Below are 25,700 nucleotides of genomic sequence, written 5' to 3' on the forward strand. Positions count from 1 at the left end.
ACACACACACACACAGACACACACACACACACACACACACACACACACACACACACACACACGTGCCCACGATACCATACTGAACAATCGCATGATTTCACTGCGACTTTTGATAAAATGTTTATGCCTGACAGCAGGGCTTATTTAGCAAAACTGACATCTCGATGTTGACAGGCTGATCATGTTATTCTTGATATTTTTGGGAATTCTTGCTGGAGGAAAAAACAGGTTGTGCCAGAAGTTGACCAACATCTTGTGTGGAGTAGCCTACTGGTTTTATTGACAGCATGAAAAATAATGATAAGCCAGAAAAATATTACCGATCTGAAGCAACACTTCACTTCTTAGTGGAACTAGGATTAGGGTGAGTAACTTCTCTTCTGCAATTTTATAAAGTGTCATATTTTTTGCTCAAAAACCCTGAATGTCCATTTATGCTTCAACTGAAAGAGCTACTGAAGATGCAGTCCAGCACGCAATAGCAAAATAATATCAGAAATGTACTAGGATAAAATAGCATTTTGAATATGATCCACCCACTTACACTCTGTGAAGCAGAAAAAATAGGATCAAATCAGGGGTGAGGAGGGAAAATGGCAGAAGTTAAAAATGTTAATTGGCGTGATAAGCGAGGGTGAGGCAGTGCAGGGAAGGGAAGGAAGCAGAGTGGCAGACAGACAAGGTTGTGTGAGGAAAGCCTCTGTTTGCGTGACAAGGTGAAAAGGAGGAAGAGGGAGGGAAGGAGAAGGGAGCCATCACGATCCAAATAGTTGAAAATAATAAAATTCCACACAGATAAGCAACATTTCCCCCTCGGCCCAGCAGCCTGATTCAGCACCTCCAGCTCCAGAGGATAACAGCTTCACTTAGGCTGGAGATCAGGAGTGGGAGGAGGTGGGGGGAAATCACTGGGGTTTGCAGTCCCCCATCCTGCACCCCTCCCTACGCAGCCAGATACACACTCAGTTACACCTATGCACACAACCCGAGAGGATCTATTGTTAAGCAACAAGGAGTCAAAAACAGATATGAGCTGAAGAAAAGCAAGTGAGCGAAGCAAAACGTTGCCATCTAGTGTCAGTCAAACACAGGACTGAGCTCGACTTGGCCACAACTCCCACATTTTGCCTGTTCCTTGCGCTCCTTTTTCAGCTTTGTCACAATCCATCTATGTTTGCCACTCAGTCCCTCCCTGTTTGCTCCCCCACACCCCCAACCCCCTCTCTCTTTTGCTCCCGGGTCCTCATGAGTTATGTGTTCCAGTTATGACTTCCCCATGGATCAAACAGGAGTCAAGAAAGCGACAGAAAGAAACACAGGAAATTAGTTTTTTTTTTTTTTCTTTTTTCTTTTTCACTTATAGGCTACAACTGTTGGTCCAACCCCATATCTTGTTTTGTTGTGCGGATGTCTAGTCGCCGTACTGTTTCGAGGCAAGACGTAACCTGGCTGGTTTGCTCACTGATTAAGGCCGAGAGTAAAAGAATGCATTAATGTTTACCTTCCGTATCAGCTAATCTGTCAACTAACTTGTCAATGGATAGATTAGTTGACCAGGCAATTAATTCATGAAAGGCGCCAATCAGCGTCCCATTACCCAACAAAGACATCCCCAAATGTCAACAACCCAAAGTAATGTTACTGTTACAGAGCGATTAAGATTCCAGACAATACCGATAATGTCCACACCATAGAAATGTCAATTCTAACATGATCAAACAAATACATGTCTGGTTTATATTTGCTCAATTAATGTGCTGATCCACGTTTCATTCTATGGATTTAAAACTTTGTTTTTGTCTTTTTGGCAGTCAATTTATGTGCATATGTGTGCTAGCTTGCGTACGTTTTAATGCAAAAATAAACGAAAACAAAACACTTGTTTAATTTGCCGGATAAACATAGAAGGCCAAAGCATACCGATGCCCACAGAATTTAGTTTTTACTGACATTTGGAGAACTCGATCGTGACCAAGACAAAAACAGTGACGGTGAAAGGTCGGTGTGTAAACAAAGCTGTTTGCGTTACAACAATTAACGCCTGACACGATGACAGCGCATCGGACCATCTGTCTGCATGCTCTTCCTTCTGTGACAAAGTTTACACTTATCTTCTTTCACTCTTTTACTTTCTCTGGCTGCATAACATTTGCATTTTCTTACAGATAAACACCACAAAAAGGACGAATTTGGGAGTCATGTTTTCCAATCCAGGAGCCATTTCGTTGGTGTATATCAACTGTCAAGTAAAGGTTAACTTGTGCTCATTTTATGCTACATGGTAATAAGCATCCCACAGGTGCCTGGAGGTGCCATGTGCTGTCCAAAGCATGAAGAACACAAACTGCTTTTCCTCCTCTCTTGAACTCCCCTAAAAGCGGCTCATGGAAAATGTCTGAAATTCCTATCTTGCGGCCTGTCAGAAATGGCCATGCCTAAAAACCTGTTGTATATATTAGAACTTTGTGTAAATAATAGGAAAAACTCGAGACGTATCGACATATGGAGGTACTCGTTCAAAATAGTAACAAAATAAAAATACATATGCCAGAAATGGTCCAACGACTCTAAAAACATTAATCGGTAAATAAATATGGTCAGAAGATGGCCATATGACCACAACCAAGTGCCAATTTGAGTAGAAAAAAATGCAATAATATGATCAGCATGTCTCCTTACAATCCAGCGTGTCAAACATCACCTGTAAAACTGAGAACCCACCTGATGGGAGTCATTGAAGAAAACGATCTAGGTTGGGATTTCTGCCACCAGGCTATCGTCTGTTTAAACACATCAGACGGTTTTTGACTTCTGTTCTTCATACAAGCTATGTATGTTTGTTAGGTCATTAACAGTGAGCATGTATAAATCTCCAATCAAAACAGGGCGGGACTAAAAAGGCAATGCTGGAATTGTTTATTATCCTGTAACTCAATGGCCCTATTTAGCCTGAGCTTCTAATTACGAGTTGAAAAGTATGGCCTAAAGGAATACACAAGGACCACTGTACCTTTTGTGATGAGGGGCAGCATCTGGTCTGTCAGTGGATGTTGCCTACCATGCTGGCTTCAGCAGGGTTGGGACAAGTGTCTGGTTAAGCTTGTAGTCATGAAAGTTCTTATTTGTGTTTTTTCCATTTTGAGTTGCACAAACAAAGACATCTATTTGTAAAATCTGTCCTTGTTAAACCGAGTGCTTCCATTTCCGTTGTGCTGTGTGATCCAGCACACTCACTGAATAAGCAAGAATATATTGCAATTCGGTAGTTGGAAGGTGGGAGCCCAACATAGTTCTCGACTACAGCAGTCTGAAATGTCCCTGCTATAGAATAGATCACACTTAAAAGCGCTATAAAAATCCCATGTATTATTATTATTTATTATTACACTTCATACATAGACTTTTATGTGTACAATTTCGCCATCTTTTGATGAGTAAATGATAAAACCAATCAAGCCATATGACAATTTTGATTGGCCACATTCATTTAGTTCCAGGGGGCAATCGTTGATGCAATTCTTTTCAATTGGACCAAAATTCAGATATACTCTGCCCCCAAACATACACACACACACAAACACACACACACACACACATACACAAACATACACACACACATACCACAAAATACAGCTCCTGGCTACAGACCGGAGCTGTCATTCAGCCTACTGATTCAGAGTACTATTTTGGAGGCTACTTCAGTTTCAGGAATAGAAGGAATTCAATGGTACTAGTATCAAGTACCAAATTCTGTTTTAGTATCACCTTTACTTGCGGCATTGCCAAAGACTTGACAGGATCATTCAGAAATTCGGGGGATGGTCAGATATCCCATTCAAATATTAACAGCATCACCTTCCAGGAGCTTTCAACAGGCACTCTGTTCACACAGCCATCTGAAGTACTGCATCCAGCAGCAGCCAGCAATGCTGACATATTAGCTGCCACTCAAAATGAGGGGAAACTGGCTACAACCTTTTTTTTTATGTGCATGCAAGACCCGGAGTAGAACATTGCGAATGTTTGAATGGCAAGAATGTTAACAAAAAATTACTGACCATTTTTGTAAATACTACCATTACTATAATTTTCAAAAGTGAAGGGCTTTTTCTCTAATGAAAATCACCACATTGGGTTTTAAAGGCTTGAAATGGAAGCAGCCTTTCACAACAAATAGTGGCAATGTGCACTTATTTAATGAGGGCAAATCGTGACGTCTAATGTGATTTATGAACATAACCAAAGAGCCTTCCTCTCTGCTCACTTTATTTATTTTGCTAGGGGTCAGCTTTAAAGAAGAATTGGCCTAATGTGTTCCCTTGATTCACCGTGTCTTGCTTATGTTATATAGAAGGTTGGGTTATGGAAAACATTCTTAAGATGTCTTCAGATGTCAAAGTGGGATGTTAAATGATGGGATTTCCCCAAATCATCTCCGTACAACATCAAGTAGACGGAAAACCGAGTTGACTGCGCAAACCCGAAACTAGCATTATATCGAGCAGTTTGACTGTAAGCAAAAGATTTTTCATTTTTTACTGCTGTTTTTGTCACCCTGCCGCCAGCTCCGCCTCTCTCTCCCTCGCTTTTTCTCCCTTTCTCGCTCCCGCTCCCAGCCTCTCCCTCCTCTCCCCCTGATAACTTTGCCCCGTCTCTGGACCTCCCTGCTCTGGCATGACTCCATCATGCCCTTAGTCAACTCTCCTCCTCACCCCTTGTAGCCCCTCACACACATACACACTTTCCCACCACAATGCACATTTCACACATGTAGACACTATCTCTCCCCCCCCCAATACTGGGGTCCCCCCTAACCCGAAGGAAAATGGCCGTCACGGAACCCCGCTAACAGGAGGCCTCCCCACAACCACAAACCAAGACTGAGGAATGAGAGAGAAAAGGGGAGAGGGGGGAAAGAGAGAGAGCGAGAGAGAGAGGGGGAAGGAGAGAGAGAGCAAACATATTACAGCTGCAATACTAGCTGATGGAGGGAGCAAGGGGAGAGGGAAGGATGAGGGTAGAATGGGGGACCGCGGTGTGAGCATCGACCCACAGAACACTCTCCCACATGTGGAGTCAATTAGGAACAATCTTGTTTTGTACCCACCGCTGCAAAAGAAAGGAGGGTTTTCTGGGGCTCTCTGTGTGTGTTTGTGCGCGCGCATGTGTTCGTGTATACACATGCAAGAGAGTGAGGTAGGAAAGGGAGTGAGAGCATGTTTTTTTCCGAAAGACTGCTAAAGAAATAGGCCGGATATTCAAGTTTATATCCAGACATTTTAAGCTCAGAAGAGGCTGCACCTCAGCATTTCTTCCTGCTGTTCGCCGTCAATGAGCATGACTTGAGAAAACCGCGACATGATTGCAATTACAAAGCGAAGAACAATGAAAGAAGACCAACTCCCGAGGCTTCACTTGCATTAATAACGCACTTGTGTCCTTGTAAACAATTCGGCATCCTCTCACCTTACATGTCATGTAAACTTGGGGAGGCAGAGGCAACAATTCCAGTAGGGCTGGGGATTCCAGACGAATAGTAAATTGGCCGACAACCTGGTGTCAGATGGGAGGAAGTCTCCAGTTTGAAAGATTCATGGTCGCCTTAATCATGTCTCCTCTTTGAAATTGTTGTGTTTAAATTGTTATCATTATTCATCCATTTTAAGATTGATGTTTCCCTTAAGAGTTGGTGGCGCACATTACACGAGACAAGGTTGTAGAACACAGCTGATATATCTGGCCAGGATCAAAATGGCAAGCAGAAAACAAAGCATCAAAGGGCTTGTTAAAACAGAAAGCATTTTTTTGGCATTTTATGGGGGGGTTTTATTTGTTTCCAATGACTACAAAAGACTTCAAATTGTTGGCAAACGCCAACCCCGACGCTCACCTCAAACACAGGTGTGAAGGGACCAGCCATGATGCAGGAGATGAAGGAGACTTGGCCGACATACGACTATTAGACTCACACACACACGCACACATGCGTGCGAGCGCACACTTGCACGCACGCATATACGCGCACACGCACAAACACACAAACGGTCAGGCATGTGATTACTCTACCGATGCCAAAACAGACAGACAAAGCAGGGAGAGCTAAACCAGATCATCACTATAACTGAATATTTCCTGTAATGAGTCTGGAGAGAACAGCTTTCACCCTCAAGTTAGTTCGCTTGGTCGAAGTGTGTGAACCACAGTGGAGAGAGATGTCAGTCAGGGCTGTGCGTCAATGCATGGACGTGGCTGGCTTTTAGATAGGGTTGCAGACAGTGCAAATGACTTCATTCATCTCTTCCCGCAAACATACTCCACAACTTCCAGCAAAAGATCGAGAGATGGTGCGTTAGGCTTTCGCGTGGTTAAGATACTCCGACAACAATCTCTCGACAAAAAAAGCCCTCATGTGCTGCTGCTGCAGCAGCATCGCTCACAAGTGGACACTTGCTAGATGTCCCACAAAACAGTAAGGTTGCAAATATAAATGAAGCCTGCAAATTTTTGCTGCAAATTAAATACATGTCAGAAACCGAAAAGAGGAACATTGACAAGGTTGCAAGTTTAATCCCCAGGATCACTTGGGCGACAATACTGAGGTGAAAGTGAAAGCACTGTTTCCGTCTCACAAAGTGCTCGATTTGTGAACCAAAAACGGTTTTAATGTGATTTGTGACTCAGAAAGAGGCAAAAACTGTTCAATTTGTTGTTAAGTTGTCCGTCTTGTTAAAAGTTTCCCATCAAGACTTGCCCGTCGGCAGTGCATTTGGCAATAAAAACTTCCCCCTTCCTACATGAGTGCAAGCGCTTCCCTCAAAAAACAACAGATAACATTTAAACTCAAGACTTAAGTCCCTTAAAATAAGCAGTCCTCATGGGTACAGTGTTTAAATAACGCAGCCCCCACAATAACAAAGTGAAAACACAGAGTGGGCCGGGTGTTAGTGATGGAGAGAGAACATTTCTGTGGAGAGGTCTCCACCTCCCACTGTGGACCGAACGCGAGTCAACACGCTCAAGCCAGAAAGCGTGCATACATTTGCGCGCGTACGTATGTGTGTGTGTGTGCATGTGTCTTCTCACCAGTTGAACATAGGCAACTTTATAGTCTGGCTTCTTAACCTTCTGATTCAGGTGATTTCTCTTCTTGTTGGTACCTGAAAAAAAACAAGATATTGTATGTGGGTCCACCCAAACATCTTAACTGTGAGACCGCAGACAGTGGGATAGCATGAAGAAGATACATATTCAATAAAATAAAAAAAATTAAATAACAAGGCCAAGGCTGCCAACACAAAAAGAAAAAAAATACTTCCTCTGGTGGCTTCAAATAACTTTGACTTTAAAGTTTGATTATTTTTTAAGACACAATGATTGTTTGCTACTGTATGGAATGCCTCCCTTGTTGACACATTATGGCATTCTGATTAGCCATGAAGCTAAATTTATGTTGGCAAGACAAGACTCAAAGTCAATAATATTAACAAAACACAGCCTGTGACACAAGGGGGTGAAAAAAGTTTCATCCATTTTTCATTTGATTAAATATTCATTGAGTGTGTGACCTTACACACCTTCATTTTAAGGCTTTTGCACGTTGGAAACTACACAGGCTGGTTGTACATTTTTATTGGGGGAAAAACCTGATACCCAAGTAGCCTCACAGGCACCATTCATTTGGGCCGGCCATCAATTCGGCATTTATTGGGGGGAGATCATAGAAGGTGCTGGCATGTAGAAAGTGAAAGCAGCAGCCAGTGGTAGCTAAATTTTTTCTTACACTGCAAAATTACAATAGGACCAAATAATACTTCCCTCTGTGTGTGAACTTAATATTCCCTTACTGTTATTTTTGAAAAATATAACTAAAAATGTACACCACAGCAAGGATAGAACTAAATGTATCAAATAGCTAGATAAATCTATTTGATTAAAGATAACCTCACAGTAGGTTCAGAGCACCTCTAGCCTTTAATTGTATGTATTGAAAATGCCTTCTCAAGAAAAAGTCAACACAACTGTTCAGGCAAATGTTGGCATTTAGCGGTACCTTAGACATTAACAGGTAACGCTCCAATGCCACGAGACAAACAGATACGAAGATTTTAGGTTAAATTCCTCGTCAAATGGAGATGCAAGAATGTTGTTTTTTTGTCCACGAAAAAACAGCGACTGATCTTGTTGACTAGGGAAGGCAGGTTAACCTTTTCCACAGCTGGAGATGATGATGACATCATTCTTTCTCTTGTCAGACCTCACCAAGTGGAAGGAAGACAGGAGGTGTGTGTGAGCGCGCGCATGCATCGGTGTGCACGTTTTGCAGGTACACATAAATCAGAAGGTGGAGAGTGGCACTTGACAACAACTTGGTGGCGATTTAAAAGCTCTGAATAATGAATAATGACTTGTGCATCAAACTGTTCGAACTATTAGAACTCTAATTCTGATGAGACACCGGTGATCAAGTCAACAAGCCCTCTGAGTAACAGGCATTGCCATGGGAACAGTTTATAGCATGAAAAACGAGAGAAACATTCCGCTGTAGTGAGTCATTTGTGTGTATGTGTGTGTCTGTGTGTCTGGTGCGTGTAGCTAGTAATCACAAGCCAGGCAGCCCACTGCTCAGGGAAAGCCCTGAGCAGAGTTGTAAAAGACACCCCTCCCTCCCCCTAACTAACAGAGGCCCCTGTGTGGGTGGGAGACAGAGGTAACGAAGTGTGTGTGTGTGTGTGTGTGTGTGTGTGTGTGTGTGTGTGTGTGTGTGTGTGTGTGTGTGTGTGCGCGTGTGTGTGTGTGCTTGTGATTAGGTTGTTGAGGAAATCCACGGGGAAATGTTACAACCTTTGAAAGGGCAATGCACGACACTGACCTGCCTCCAAAAACCCGGTGCCCTCGTGCATGTTGCAAAGGCCGAGTGTTTCTCCAAAGTCATGTCGTCCTTTTCTAACACATGCAGACGCACAGACAGGGCTTTCATAGAACACTCGCAAACGCAAGCACAATTTCTCCCACTTTGAGATTGCGGTTTGGCAGCCAGCTATCACATTACAAATCCCAGGCCGGAGAGGTAACCATGGCAACCCCTTCCAAAATACCCCCGCTGCCCATGGAAGAAAGAAAGGGTCGATTGCACCCCTCACTCTCCGCTGCCTGTTCCTGTCTTCACACTGCCAATGGAGTGGAACACCTAACACAGACAGGGATACCTTCTATGACGCACGTCAGGATCGCCGGAGCCCAGAGACGCCTATCTTCTCTATCCTCCCCGGTCCACCCACCACTCACTGCTTTCCTTCCACAAACCCTCCTGAGGGGCTCTCCTTTTTCCCCGAGCTTTTAATGGCACAATAAACAGCGTTAATAGGTCCTGCACAGTGTAGGCTAGGCTAAGCTAGGCGCCTCTTTCCTCCCTCCCTCTCTCCAACCCAGTCTCTCCTCCAGAGGTATAAGGGGCTCCTCGTGGTCCTTCGAGCGGCGCAGAAGAGGCTTGTGTCTCTTCGCCCAGAGTGTGTTCGCTGATGTTGCATCAACTTCGAGACACCTGAATGTCCTCTCCGTGTCCTTCCATGAAAGTGAAAACTCGAGAAAAATTGCCAAGGCAAACTATCCACTATCTATCATTCATCATTCATCAAAAGTAGAATTAAAGCACATCTCAACTTGCATAAGTCACTGTCTCTTCAATTCTTGTATAGCAGCTAATCTGTCTTGTGTGCGCACATACAAAAAAATCCTTAACAAAAGGGCTGGGACAGAGAGATGGACCCCATTTTTATAATTAGAAAAAAAAATTTGGATTAATTATTGTGACATCCATCACCCTGTTGCCATACAACATTGGCCATTTGGTCAGTAGGCGGCATCGCAGATCTCAAATTATATACAAATATAAGCCAGTTTGCACGTCAGGCATCACCGTACCGATTTCTCAATATTCCAGGATCTGGTTGCTTTGTTATATTTTCCAGTCTGCACGTTTTAGAGTGAAACAAGCAGCAGCCCACTGGTTTGCTTAAAGCCACTTAATCACTGGCGTTGTACAAGCGAGCTGCCACGCCACAGCATTCACTGAATCCACAAAGTGAACTGCCGATTGGGTGTGAATTACGGCCTGGCATGGGGTATCACAACCTAATTAACTGTGAGTGCAAATACATTGATTTGAGCTTCACGTGCCAATTTGCGACAATCACTTGGGTGCTGGTCGAGGGCAGGCGGATTTTTTTGTAAACTAAATGAAACTAAAGAGTTTGCCAGTGAACAGAACAATGTGTTGCTGCATGAGCTCTAATGTTATGATTGGTAAATGAAAGCAGTACGAACTGTTACACGTGAAACTGTCTGTAGGAAAGCATGAAGGGAAGCACCATAATATCGTGTCTTGTTTCCTTAACAGAACTATAAGCATTCAAAACATAGCTTAGAAGTCTCCAATTAAACTGTAATTTTTTAAAATTATTGCTGAATCATTCCTGCGACATGACACCTCAGATGATGCTGTGAAAACCTCTTTTACAATTCATGAATGAAGTTTTATTTAGTGATTGAATTTGTTAACTTCTCTCCACCAGCAACGCTCAGTTTTAGACAAGATTCTGATTTTAAATATTAAATGTTGTTTTTTTTCACAAGTAAGTTTTAAGTGAAATTTTATTGGGGGGATATTCCAATATGAATCTGTTAACAAAATAGCGCTCAAGTATTGATGTACCATTTAAACTCTGGAGAGACACTTGCACAAAAACGTGATAATGGGATTTCTTCTAAGACGCAATTAAGTTTTGAATCACTAGTTTATCTATGTTTGATCGGTAAAGGTGATTTAACCAATTAACCCAAATGATGCAGTGAATTCAGTGCACAGATTTGGAAGAATGTTGTTGGTATCCTTGAGTTATGCAACAAACTGCATTTAATATCATTTAAATGATAGCATTCTTAAAGAAAATAGTTGTCCAATGTTATTCAAGCCAATGGCAAAACCCTTTTTTTGGTAAAGAGGGCAATATTTAGGGGGTCTAGGCTTGGATATGTGTGTGTTCTGAATTGAGAAGTACTGGCCCTGAAGCTGCAAGTGTTTTCGTAAAAAGTATGTGTCTGTGTTGAGAGCACATGGGTTGTCCTAGGACATCTGGAGGCTGGAGTGCTGTAGCAGCAGATTGTCAGATAAGCAGCTGTATGTGTGTGTGTGTGTGTGTGTGTGTGTGTGTGTGTGTGTGTGTGTGTGAGTGTGTGTGTGTGCGTGTGTGTGAGTGAGTGTGTGTGTGTGTTTGTGTGTGTTTGTGTGTGTGTGCTAGAAAGGAGACCCAGGCACGCAAACCACTACCACAACTAGACCCTGGAAAACGCTTTGCTGCTGCAAGGCAATGGGAAGATCTAACACTGAAGTTCAACTTCCCCACTATCCACGACTGATAGCCTCAAAAAGTAATTTTTTTGAAAAAAAAAAAAGGAATTTCTGTGAACTCAAGGACTGATTCAGTGGTGAACGACAACCTGTATGCGGAGATTTTGTTTCTTGGTTTCAAGATTCTTTATAGAGTTGTATACTTTGGATGCACTGCAGTTTAACAAATTGAAAAAAAAAAGAAAGTCAAACACATAAACAAGTAAACAAAATTAAGTTTCATGTGCATGCGAGGTGGAAAGCCATACTTATCTGAAATCCTCACCAAAACAAAAATAAATGGAGAGGGAAAAAAAAAACAGCAAGATACCAAAAACAAAACCAGAAAAATTCTACTGACTCGATTAAAGGTCTTCGACATTTAAGCACTTTTAAGTCCCATTTTGTTTCTAGACTGATTGCCAATGGAAATTGTGGGTTTTATCTGCAATACTTAGAGCGTAATGTCAGCAGTGAAATGTGGAAAATAGAATCAATAATCTGGGCACCAAAATCGTTGAGTCTAGATCATAAATGACTACATTTGAAGCGGTTATTCCAAAATTCTGAGAATGGTGATCAGTTACTCTATGAAAACCAAAAAAAAAAGACATTTTTAGAGGTTTCTGAAATTACTTACCAAATTGTATCCTGGTGCGAACCACGCCAACAGGGACGTTGTAAATCTTCTCCAGGTAATTCTTCACATCACACTTGGTCATTCTGTCCAATCGGGATGTACAAGAGGATAAACAATGTCAGTTTGCACAGATGATAGGGAAAATGTTATGATGGTATCATTTTTGTGGCAATTGGACTTCTTTGAAGACGTATCAACTCTCATCCGAGACACTTCTTCCGTTCAGTTGTTCTGATGTTTCAGTTGCTTTTGTTGAACTGAAAAAGCCTCTCAAATAATAAGAATTTATCCTTTATTAACCCCGTCGGGGAATTTCGTTATCTGCAATTAACCCATAACCCATCATGGATGAGCCATGAACAGTAGGCTGTCGTCCACCAGCACCAGGGGAGCAGCTCAACAACACTTTGACACACTAGGAAGAGCCGGGCATTGAACCAGGAATGTTCGGTTCAACCTTCTGTGCCACGCCGGCCCCAATAAGGCGACACATTTTCATGAAAGACCAAGTCCAGAATCCACGATAAGATTTGAAGACAATTGACCATGACATGGAAGTCTGAGGACCTTCATGGACACAAGATGTTACGATCAATTACCACAAGATCTGCTGTTCGACTACATAGTTCACCGGACAGAACACTCCCTCACACACACAATCAGCTTTTATCGCCTGGATCATAAAGCCAGGAGAGGAGAAATGCGAGTGTCAGTGTTCATCCAATTAGCAGTGTGCAAGTATTGATCGCACCAAGTGAAACCCTACACAGGAAGTGGGCCTGGCACCACCAAATCCATTGGGCCACGCTAACCCTTTGGGCAGCATTTGGAGCGTGCTGCTCCGACCAGAGGAAGCAAGGCTTTTAACTGCAAATCAATCCAGCCAATTGGATTAGCCTGGTAGAGAGCACTTCCCAAATGCGTCTGACAAAGTGCTTAATAACAATGCTGTGGTCTGATATGAGTAACTCTGATATGGCATCTTCCAACATTTCATACTTTTTTCTTTGATAGAGCGGGATAAAGCAAAATGCCCTTTTTTTGAAATGAGGAAGCAGCACAATACCTTGAGCTGCTGGAACAATGTTAGGTGAGGCAAACATTATGAGAAACTCCCGTCTGTGAACACAAAGACTCTTTGTACCAAAGAATGATGTAATATATGTTCCATGCTGTACAAACAATTGCCTTTCCCTCTATAATAGGCTAACTTTTGGCAAGGCTGACACTGATGTAGACGTAGAACACATCTGACCCGCTAAACTGTGTTTATCGAGAAAGGCAAACTTGAGTAACTCTTTCCACATTTAAATCCGCCCGTACAGAACATAGGAAGGCCTGATGCGGTGACTATTGTGTGTGACACATTATTTTTTCTTACAACCACCTACACGGACCGGCACCTTCCTGGTCGGACCAAATACCACCCCCGGGACCACCGGGGGGGAGGGAGGGGGGGGCCAGGTAGGGGGTTGTTTCGGAACCATTGGAAGAATTAGGTAGGGAAGAACTTAATATGGCCCCTTACGGCAAAATGTCTCCTTTTACACATTCGAGGGGAAAGGGGGGGGGGTATTGTATTTCCCTCTGCTGCATGTGTACCCACCTCCACCCTCCACATACCCCGTCTCAAGAGTATACATGGCAAAGGGAAGTGAAACAGAGTGATAGGGGGTAGATGAAATCAAGAGAGGAAGATCGGGGGGGGGACCACGCTGTGATGGGTTTTCCTAGAAAGCAAAGGCAGGAAACTGGAAAAGAAGAAAGTGCCTCAGGGACTGCCAGGGCTCCTCTGGATCATTAGTAGAGGGAACACACAGCCAGATTAATGAGAAGATGTTTTTCTTTCTGTTCTTTTTTTTTAATCCCTCTTGTCTTTGTCATTCCATTTATCAAGCCAGCAGTACCATAGTGTAAGCCTGGGCAATAGAATGACGGTGGAATATATAGATAACTAAAGAAATGAAACTGAAAAGCATGAAATACACTTGTAGGATTAAGAGCATTTACATTTGAAACAATTAATATGGAGCCTTACCCAGTGTCGCTAACAATAAATGCATGCAAAATTTCATTCATTTAGCAATCTTTTCTTTTCATTTCAAGAGACAGAGATTACACCGTCGTAAAGGGCACTTCAGTTTTCTTGGTTTAGTATCCATTAAAAAAAAGCTCAAATCTCAAGAGTAGCTTGGACGCATTACAATTTGTTGATATTTGTGCTTATGCTGTCAGTATATTCTATGGTCTCTTTTGACCAGAAAACAGGCACTCGCCTTGAAATTGCCTATTCATAAGACAAAATAAAAGTACTTTAATTGCTGATGGAGGTACAGCATTCGGTCACCCTGTTAATAAGTTTCTCACACAAGTTATACTCAAGATAATGATTGGCAGGGGTTTATGTTTGTTTTGAACTTTCCTAACTTTCACTGGCCGGCGGTTACACGGTCTTCATTTTTGATTTGTCCTTCAGAGATTAGGACGTCAAGGCAAATAAAGATATGATATGACAGATGTCATAACAGCATTATTTGAAGTGCAAGATAAATATTTTAAGTCTCTTTACAACAGGAAATGTATTAACATTTTATTGTTTGGCTCATGCATGCTGCCTGTAAGAGCTCCGGTTCTTTGTATCACTGGATGATTTTCTAACTTTATATGTTTTCTCTAACTCTTTTATCATTTCAAGAAAAACTGTTAAAATGCAACCGTCTTTCCTCTAACATGTAATTATAAGTTTTCATACACACTGAAAGGCATCAACAAGGCCGAAATTTAAAAGGCATGCAATCCTTTCAAACTGCCCAATTTAACAATCAAATCCAGTTCATGGTCCATATTTCATGTATCCTGAGGCTGATATCTTTGATAACGTTATCACTTACACAATGAATTGTTGTACTAACTGTGCAATAATACTAGATGAAGCGTTTCATCAAGACCCAAAATAAGAGGATCATTTAATATTTTGCCGAGCAATTCATTTAAAAGGTCTTAGTTTGACCGCTCCTTTATCATTACCTGTGAGACTTAACGTAACCCAAATTCTGAGTTTAATTTAAAGGCTCATGCAGTTGATGCACAATTAATTTGTTTCATCGATGGCTATTCAAAACATTTGAATTAATTTCATGTTCAATAATAATGACTGTTTTAAGATGCTGTCGCTGAGTCACCTCAAACAAGAATGTAGAACTATTCCAATACATGAGGCAAAAAAAAATGTGGCCTGAATTCACGACTTTTGTTAAGATGATCAACAGGACAATTGTGCTATCTTCACAAAATATTCAAAAATCACATTTTACACATAAATTACAGATACTGATATAAAACGTTGGTCGGAACATGCTGAACGAGGTATAACTTTTGAAGACTGTGAATCAGCCGGTCAGGGGCTCATATTGAGAATCTTAAAATGATGCACTGATATTATAGTATTTCAGTGGTTGTGTTTTCCCCTCTTTCTCAGTGTCTGTATGTCTGAGATGATCGCAACTGTGCTGCTCGATCCCCTCCGCTGCTGCTGCTGCTGCTGCTGCTTCTGCATGACCAGGAACTGCTGCTGCGTCTTCCTTACCATTCTCAGTACTTTTGTGAGCGGCTTCCCTGACCACTGACTGGCATCAAGAAAAAAATTCAGACTTTCATCTAACCACTTCTTAGCATTGTACCATAAATAAATGGTCCAACTTTTACACCCATGCCACAGAAAAAAAACTGTTTTTTATATATATATTTATTTTACAGAGATATTTTTCTGTGCATACTTAGCCCAGATTACCCTCCTGCACACTGCATGGAAGCGGAGTCTGTTGAATATACTCCTCCCAAAGTTTTTTTTATGAATTTCAAACCAATAATCAAAGTCAGCAAACAGCAAAACAAGATGTAGGAAAAACAGTTGCTTTTCCTTGTCAAAGCAATACCAAGAGGAAACTGAGTGGACATTCCAGGTGGTACAAATCTATTGTGTGGATTAAAGAAAATAAATGTTGTAAATAAAACGATAAAATGCATGCCATATGTACTTTGGCTGTAAATTTACATACCTTCTAAATGAACCATCCATATGTATGATGGATTGCTGGATTTTGACGGTAATAGAATGACAACTGCCAGCTCTTCAATGTGCAGTCCATTCTTTACTAATGTCAGTTATCAAAAGAGCTGATCTTCTGTTAGTCATAGTCCATAATAATAATTCGAGGATTTTCAGAAATATATAAAGAATTAAGACTGCAGAAGCACTGTGGTTGGACTGCACTTCATTCCTTCAAGGCAAATCATACAAGTCACCTGCTCCGTAAAGACAACTTTTGTTGTGTGTAGATAACCCAGAAAAAGTCTGACATACCTGTAATTGAAGACTATCACAGGGCATGAAGTGGTACAATGATTTGAAGGACTCCAATGCAAATTCTTCAAGTTGTGACGCCTGCAAGAGGCCTAAAAGCAAACACTGTCTGACCTTCCTTTGGGTTTGTTTGCTTTCACACTGCACTTTGTCAAACAGATCAAATCATTCAGACATTATTATGTGGGTACACCAATCGTTTGCCTGTAATAGTGAGGCATCTTCTAGCTGGATTACCGACGGTCAATAAATATCCAAGAAGAAGACAACAAAGAAGAGAACCTTTCATCTACTGGACAGAGCAAGGAATGGGCATTCCTTTCCACTGGTTTATCCAATGATCAGGCATATACTTTGCAAACCTTAAGGCGACACTGTTCAATCGCTCCATCAAAATCCAATGCCGACATTCTTTCTATGAACATTTTGAATACATGGTTGTCATTGTGGGCAGCCACAAGGATTTGTGAAATATATCGTTGTCAGACCATTTTTCAATCAAGATGACATATCGTTTGTTTATCTTCCTGTTGATGCAATTTGCTTTGCGACGCTTCCGCTCTTTGGTCCAGACCGGGTGCGTCTGCTTTATGACGTCAAACAAGAGTTCAACTGGAAACAAACCGAGACCGGTCTTTTCAAGTGTGCGACAGCTTGTTTCTTTGATCCGCACCGGAGCCTGTTTGAGCATTCACACGAGCTCTCCCATACTGGACAATCTGAGAAAACGCACCAAGGTGACAACCTAAAACTGCTATAATGAATGCAACGCTGACCTAAAACCTGTGTCCAGGCAAAATGGGACAAAAATCACACAAGATGCATTTCACCACTTTGTCCCTAAGTGTTGTTCAGTTTTAAGGGTTGGAAAAGACATGGCAACATGAAAAAGTGGTAAATGCTTATGTACCCCAGATTTCAATGAACAGGCCTGAATGACATGATATGAAGTCTTAATGTTTTACACTTTTCATATTGTTGTCAATTAAACACCATGAAGAGAAAATTTGTGAACATTTTCAAATGAAATCTGTAAAGCACATCTGAGTTGGTGCTCGAGATTAGTTTTATCCTTGCAAAGGATTCATGTCAACCGAGGGTGTTTGGTTTCAAAAACATTAAACAATGGATCCAAAGAATGGGAACTCTTGCTGCCGGCTTTCTTCTTGTATAGAGATGATTCAATGATCATCATTTTTGTGGCCACCTTGACCCTCTATTCATAGCAGCCACTCCCTCTTTTACAGAAAACGGGCTGTGTGTTCATTCGGTCATTTTTCTGCACTGTCTTCGAGAAAAACAAGTTAAAAGCATCGGTCATATCCTGCTATGAAGGATATTTGTCTGGAGTCAAACTTGTAATAATTACCATTAGAAAGTGAGGAAAACTATGGCAAGCATGGTTTAAAATGTATACCCTGAAATAACAACTTACTCATTTGATACCAAATAAAAAAAAACTGTCACATATGTTTATTTGCTAAAAGAATTGGATGTCTGTGTGGTTCTTGTACAGTCGGGTAAATACTTGGAAAGTTATGTAATGTGGTGAAAGATAGGACAACTTTGTATTATAAGTTATGCAATACTCTAAGTAGCACTTGCATTTTCTGTGCATGTTCCCATTCTTGATGACATACTTGACAATTAAAATCCAAGTCATACCACACAGTTTGCACAACAGCAGCATCGACGCATACTGTTTCAGAGACGCTTAGTGGTGAGAATGAAATAGGAGAGTTGCTTTCTGGGTATATGAAAGTCAAAAGAAAGCCATTTCTCATTGTAAGTCTGCAACATTGTCAGATTTGGGTGGAGTTAAGCACACTCACCACCTTAACCTTCCATCAATACACACAATGCATGTATACAGGAGTTGCTCTACACTAAGTATCAAGAAAATAACAGCGGGCTTCATTTGGGCAAGTCACCGAGGAACCTGAAGGCTAGTTTACGGGACAATTTCCCTAACTTGGCTTTGGACACATCTAAAAACCACACAGCTAAAATAATGTGGCCAAAAGCAGTATGGACCACCTCTGAGAGAACTTTAGACCTGTAAAAATTATTGTCATGGTTACTTTTAGCAATACTGAGAATGAGGATATTTATGACTATTATTTATTCATAAAGGGGACAAAATAGTCTCAGAGCTTTTGAATAAAATGTGGTGCATACCTGCTCTTGTAGAAAAAAGAGACAGATCTTTGTTCATGGTGTCTTTCTCTGAGGCACAATATGCATACTGGACAAAGATAGAGACAAAACTTGAGATTTCATATTGTCACTTTACACGCGACATATTACAGGTGATTGCGCCAAAACATATCTATCTGACTCCCAGTGACAGCTCAGTATCAACAAAAGAATAAAGATGGTTACAAGCTGCAAAGCAATGATATTATTGATGTCTGAGTCGACCTTGGACCAGAGCGGGCATTCGATGAAGAAACGTTACCGTAGTTATTCTCCCAGGGTTTAATGCTATAACTTAACTGCAGTTCATGGCGTTTCCTCAGGTGGTTCAACAAGTTGGTTGTATTGTTCTGCAGTGCAGACCCAAGTCACACAAATCTCAATTCTATACATATAAATTGTTCTTGCTTCACATGACTTATCCTAAAACCTAAAATCATTCCAAACAATAGATAATGGTCTGTATCCAGAGACTAACTCTTCACCTTCTTTTCCGGACAATTAATTTTCTTAACGCCTGTCTGCCTGTCGATGAATTACTCTTGTACTCCAGCAACAATGCCCAAGAATTTTTGGAACGGCTCCTACGGGGTGCATATGCACTAGCATGACTGGCCCCCCAACTGGCCAAAACTATGTTTATCACACACTAGCGGTTGGCTGATTGGAACTGTATTTGCTGAGAAGACTAAACGAAAAATGTGATGGAAAAAAAATCATAATGATGTTATCTATGAGCCCAGCACACATCTGAAATTACACCTTAGTTGTCAATTATATTTATCAATTGTCGGAAGCTCAGCTAGTGATCTGAACTCATATTACATACTTACAAAAACCCACAGTTCAGACCTATATTTAATCTGTCCACTTATGATGTATGTTTAAACCAAAATAGGGCAGAGGTACAGTTAATCTGTCAGATACGGAACAAAATGTTTATTCTCGGAGTACGTCAAGGAAAATGTCAATGATTTCAGACTTTGCTGTTGGAGTTGGATTTCATCGCCAATAATTTGAAGACTCAATTACACATATAAAAAGAATAAAACAAAACAAAACACCATTCCTTACGTTCAGAATTTGGGAAAATAATGTATTTACCATGTAACGCTGACAATCGTTTTGTACAACTTAGGGACGGACAGACACACAAGGTGTTGAAGCGCGTCAGGTCTCATTTTGCCACACTCCATCAGCAAGCAAGTTGCACACTCAGCAAAGGTCTTCATTCATGGTTGACTTTCAAAATCCATGCGGTAATGAAGTGGAGCAGGTACAAACTGATTTCCCGGGTTTGCTCTGAAGGGCAACGGACAACTGTCCAGTCCAAATGCAGTGTGGGCTGCTTTGGCAGGTGACACTGAGAAAACACAATCTGATTATGATAATATTAGAGTGTGTGGTAGCAGTGACTGAATAGAAGACTGAAGACAATGTGTTGTGATGTACTTGTGTGACTCAGCACTGGCCCCTGGCCATGCCAAGTGACACGCAAGAGCTGGGAGTAAAAGAGGGGGCCCAGAACCCAGAAGAAGGTTTGAGAAAACATCAAAACGTACAAAAACTCCCCTCCGGCAGGTAGAAATCGAAATGGGAGAGAACATAACCTGGGTGTTTTGAGCTCCGGGCACATGTTTTGGGTGCATCGCAAGGTGTGAAACAACAACGCAATAAACAGCAGAGTAGAGCACGGGAGGGAAGAATGCATGCACAGAAGATTTAGATTTGCTCAAGTTTAAGCAAGAGGAAATAAAGAGGAGGTGAAAACAAGACTGTGATTAGGTGTCTACTACCTCTCACACATAAACACATAGAATTAGCTACCACATCATTTTTTTAACAAAGTTATGTAGTGAAAGAGTTGGCAACTTGAATGTAACTGATTTACAGGTCACTTTGTATGTGTCCTGCAGCACAAGTATGACCGGGCTCCACCAGACATTGACTTCTTGAGATCTAATAACACATTAGAAGGTGATTTTGCCACATGACTCAGTTTGACCTTGGCCCGTAATCTCCCATGCTCTTCTGGGGGACTCACTCTCACACCAACAAAGTCATCCGTTACGATTGTTGCTACACAAACTTGCTTGATTTGTGATCAAAGGGGAATTAATTACTCTTTTTTTTCCCATTTCACATCCCTTTATTATAAACAAGAGTGCGTTTCTCTTCCGAGACCAGTGAACGCATCAGGTTCATGTTGAGTCTGAATCCTATCATCCTCAGCACCTGTTTGTAAAAGAACTGCAGAAATTGACTGAGAGGGCCAACAAACTCTTCACTTTAAAATTTGAACAGGATTGCAACAATTGAATAGCAGCACTGCCTGCCCTGAAAGTCATAACTAGAACAGCTTTCAAAGCTCAAATGACTCATGAAAAAGCTGGTAGTGGGAGTTATATTCGGTCTGTGTCATACTTTGTTTACCTCCATTGTCTGTGTGAAAAGTACACACGAGAGTCAGTATATGCAGCAGTGAGACTGAGGTAGTATATCAATCAGGCGTCTACCTCCCAGGCATTCAACATGTTCACCTTGGAAACACCCCTGAACCTCACACCCACCCAGAAACACAAGTCTCTAAATGCTTGCTCGGATGTCTAAAAATATTCGGTGAGTTTTTCCAGCGCTTCTATTATGTGCTTAGGCCATGTTTGATATGAACTCAGTATCTATGCTGAGCACGTCCGACAGGCGGTGGTGACAGAAACATCATCTGACTGCTGACCTCAAGCCGACATTCGGGAATATCAGTTGACAAGTGTGGATCATCGGTAAACTTGGACCAACATACAGTATATGTCCTGAGCCAGTTAGCATTTCTTGACCTTCAGCCCATGAATGTCCAGTCACCTATCTATTGATCATAATACTGTATAACTGCTGCTGACAGCAACTTAACTACTCCAGTGTATTTTCTATTTTCTGAGCAGATCTGACTTTGGATGACGCGCACCGTGACAACGGGCATGCAATGACAGGAAAGGAGGATGGTCATGAGAGGATGAAAAGGAAAGAATACAGTGTTTTGTAAAGAATCTGTGATACTTCGTTGTATCAGCACTTCAAATTATTCATCCTGAAACACAAGACAAACCATCATGAGCAAAATTCTAATCTATTCCTCCATCTATTTCTTACACGGACGCTAAAAAATGTCATTTCAGCGTGTCAAATTCAGAATATTAGCCCTACAAAGAAGCCGGCAAGTATATGGTGCTCCAGATTTTCTGACCCCACAAAACACAGCAGTGATTTCCATCACTTCAGTAGAAATTAAATGGACTTAAGTGCATTTCCTGAGGACTTACTCTGGCAATAACCATAAACTTGCCAAAATTATGGATTTATGTTGTTCCCTCCCAGCCCTCTCACACACACACACACACACACACACACACACACACACACACACACACACACACACACACACACACACACACACACACACACACACACACACACACACACACACACACACACACACACACACACACACACACACACACACAAATGTGTCCATAGAAGACATGCATGCAAAAAAAATTACATAAGCACCCTGGGAGTTTGGCAGTGACAAATATCAGAGTGGGAGGCCAGGCACCTGGATGGACAGATAATGGGCTGAGCTACACCAGAGACACTCAGATGATGTGCTTCAAACGGATGCATCTTTCCTCCCCGTCTGGAGTCGGCATGGGACTGCTCATCACCTGAGGACTACTGTCAGACTCAGCGACCTTGGCTCACAAGTCATGATCAAGACTTTGCATCAACAGGCATCGCCACACCATAAAGTCTGGGGCCTTGACAATACACCCAGGCTTGTCGGTTAAAGGATCAACCTCCGTCACTGCATTTATCAGAAGCTGACTGCTCTAACCAAGGGATCAGTAAAAAAAAAAAAAAAAAAAAAAAAAAAAAAAAAAAATGGAGGTGGAGAGTAAGAAAGAGTTTAAAGAAAGTGAAAAGATAATCTTTAACAGACAAAGCAAAGTGACATTCATTATATCCTCAGCAAAAAAACTTATATATACACCACAAGTTATATACCACAAGAAGCCCTTATGAAACACTAAAAACAAGACATGTAAGAATGATCCCCTAACGTGAGAGACTTAAATTACAAAATTTAACATGTCAAACAATTCAAGAGCAAATCAGTGCAAATATTGCTAATACGGCTTTTACAAACATGCAGAGAAAAATCTAGGTCACAAACTGTGTTGTTTACAAATAAAGTGCACAGTGCCCTGGGACACCTCTGACATGTGTTTAACACAAATTGAGTAAACTGTAATGTTTTAAGTATACTACAGATATGAATTGGAAACAAATCAGGGTAATCTCAAGATATATAAACTGAGCGGTGTGCATCTCTTATCAAAATGCAAAAGGAAAGAAAAGTCAATTTCACTCTCCACCTGTCCCAAATCACTCAAGCAACATTTTGTGTTGTCTTCGGGGACCAAACAGAAGCACACACTTTCTGACTCCAGAAGCAAGATACCACATCTGAACTTAGCAGTGACAAAACCATGAGCACTGTTGAAATTAAGAATTAAATATTGCTTGGAACAGAAAGTATCATGAGTTTGGTTTACACCAATCTCCATTCCCAGACCCTGCACTAAAATCTATCATAGGAAAAACCCAAGATTTGAATGACCACATATATGTGTAAGATCCCTATATAGTTTCATGTTAGAAAAAAACAACATCTCCCCATTTCCCCCCTGCAGAATCTGACCCAGCAGGTGTGACTCCAGTGAAAGTGTCCATTTCATGACACAGGGGTTGAACCTCTATTCAGCATGGTGTATCACACAAAATAAAAATATGCAGAGCCTTTCATTTGAAAGGGGTACCCTGACTTTTATCTTAGTCTGTGTTTCCTATGAGGGAATCTAGGTAATCTAGGAAATCGACAGGTATGGATATACATATTATAGCAAGATAACGCTCACCTACATAAAGTGAAAAGTCGAGGTCTATAAAGTGTGATCCAATGGGATAGCGCGCGTGTTTTGTACAATGATCAAGGACATTTTACTCTCTTCTTATTTATATAATAAAACTATCTCTTCAATATATTTTCAACATGATATCTGACAGGCAGCTTTTCAGTCTCAGCTAAGTAGTTCAACCTCAGCTTGGTAATGACGTTCAAGTTAAGACCATTGCCTCTACTTTCAGTCGCTGAGTTATCCCACCACCTTGTGGCTATGATGCTCAACGCAAACACCGGTTAGTAAAAATGTCTACAGTGCCTGTAAAAACAAATCACAGCAGCCCGTAATGTGAAACATATGTTATGGATTTATTATATCATACTTCTGAATTACATAACAATACAATAATATATATTGTTAAAATATAAAAGACTATGATCTACCAATAAATACACAAAAATGCTAAATGGATGCCAAAACTGGCTTTGAGGTGCTGTAATAATAAAACTGACAGTGTAAACTGGGCATAAGTATGCTGTATTTTTGTCCTTCAGAGATGCAGTAAATTTTGTAGTAAAAGTTGGTTGAGCATCAAGGGCTCCATTCTTCACAGTTAAGGCCCCTGTGATACCAATCATCCACCCTGCTGAATCAGTCCAAGGTCTGAGTAAAGACAATGAAACTGACATACCAGATCCAGCTCTATGATCCACAATAAATCTTGATTTGGCTTCAGTCTGCGGCAACTGAACCATCCAGCTGCTCCACAATATATGTCACATTAAACTGGTGTAAAAGGAGCGCAGTAATGCTATAGAGAGACCCTGGGCTCCAAAATCGCTTTCACCAAGTGGAAGAGCACAATACAACTTTATACAGACACCAGTAATTAATCAATCAATCAATTAATAAACAAAAAACAAACTCATAAAGATGTTTCCTTATAATATAGTATGCCTAATACTGCAATCTCTATCACATTTCTTTCATTTACGGTTTAGCATAATTCCAACGTATAGCAGCTGAACACTTTGATGCACTGAATCAAATGTAGATACATCCATACTTATATGTTTTTGCTTTTATTAACTTCAATTTCATTGGGCACTATTTTGAAGCTGGACCACGCTCAATTAAACCCAATACAGTCAAAACAGGAGATAAAACATATGGAGTTTCAGTCAGGGGGTAGGCTGGTCGAATGTGTTTTTTTTTTTTTTTCACTTCAAAAAATTACACAACCTGGACACAACTGATTTGTACTGTGTATTGAAATAAATGTAACAGGCATTATCTACAAGCATCTGTTTTAATTTATGTTTAAAAAAAAAAAAAAAAAAAAATCTGCACTGATAATCCTTTATGCAAATGTGTTAAGATTGAGTTGGTTTGTTTTGCCAAAATCTACCCACTGTGACATGATGGACAGTTGTCACAATTCGGTCTATTGATATGGAGGCCAATTGAAGAAGGTGTTGACAACTAGCAAACAACAAAATGCAATTCTTTTCCATAAGAAACGGAGAGGGCGGCACGTGTTGCATGAATGTGCAAATGGTTGTGCATGTCTTCTGTTTCTGTGTGTGCGTGAGTATGCTAGAGAACAAGAAAGAGACATTCTAGAGAACTATAGCAAACCTGCCAGACTCATAGAAACATGACAAACTACCCCCTGATGAGTATGTAACACAGTATAGATTCCTTTTCATCCATGAAATTCAGGACATTTGTAAATTTGAAATGCATGTACATATACAAATACACTAGGTGTTATCTTAAAACTGCTGTCCTCAGTTTTGCACTGTGGTCTCAAAAATGTGCAGTAGCAAGAATCAGCTGTTACTCTGGGGTCTGACATGACACCTTTTTCAAAACTACAAGAGAAGTTGGTAAGCTGAAACTTACTCCATTGGGATGCGAAACTGGGCAGTATCAGGTGGCTGTTCTTTCCCTGGCCTCACCAGCGTCAGGAACCAGTTGGGTCGAAAGATCCTTAACTGGGGGTTACCCAACTGGTAGAGGGGATACCTGGGAAAAAAGAGGTGGACTGTCAAAGTAGTCTCTGAGAAACTCCAGTAAATTTTCTGCACACCTCATTCAATCTGAGAACCACTGAGTTATTTAACATAATTTTCAACTGATTGTATAAATGAAGAA

At 41.0% G+C, this 25,700-nt stretch overlaps 1 protein-coding gene across 1 annotated transcript in view; it reads right to left on the reverse strand.

Annotated features, from left to right (window-relative positions):
• The window catches only part of mrpl23 (mitochondrial ribosomal protein L23), a 51,525-nt gene that overhangs the window by 24,968 nt on the left and 857 nt on the right, over positions 1-25,700 (reverse strand). Inside the window, exons 2-4 of the mRNA XM_086163015.1 lie at positions 25,449-25,571; positions 12,027-12,109; positions 7,084-7,157 (exon numbers count right to left, since the gene is read on the reverse strand). Of these exons, the coding sequence (XP_086019141.1) occupies positions 7,084-7,157; positions 12,027-12,109; positions 25,449-25,571 (280 nt within the window). The remainder of the gene's footprint in view (positions 1-7,083; positions 7,158-12,026; positions 12,110-25,448; positions 25,572-25,700) is intronic.

This window comes from Fistularia commersonii, chromosome 17 (genome assembly GCF_037954325.1).
Source record: "Fistularia commersonii isolate RoL2024-O1a breed Wild chromosome 17, RoL_Fcom_v1.0, whole genome shotgun sequence".
Taxonomy (NCBI): Eukaryota; Metazoa; Chordata; class Actinopteri; order Syngnathiformes; family Fistulariidae; genus Fistularia; species Fistularia commersonii.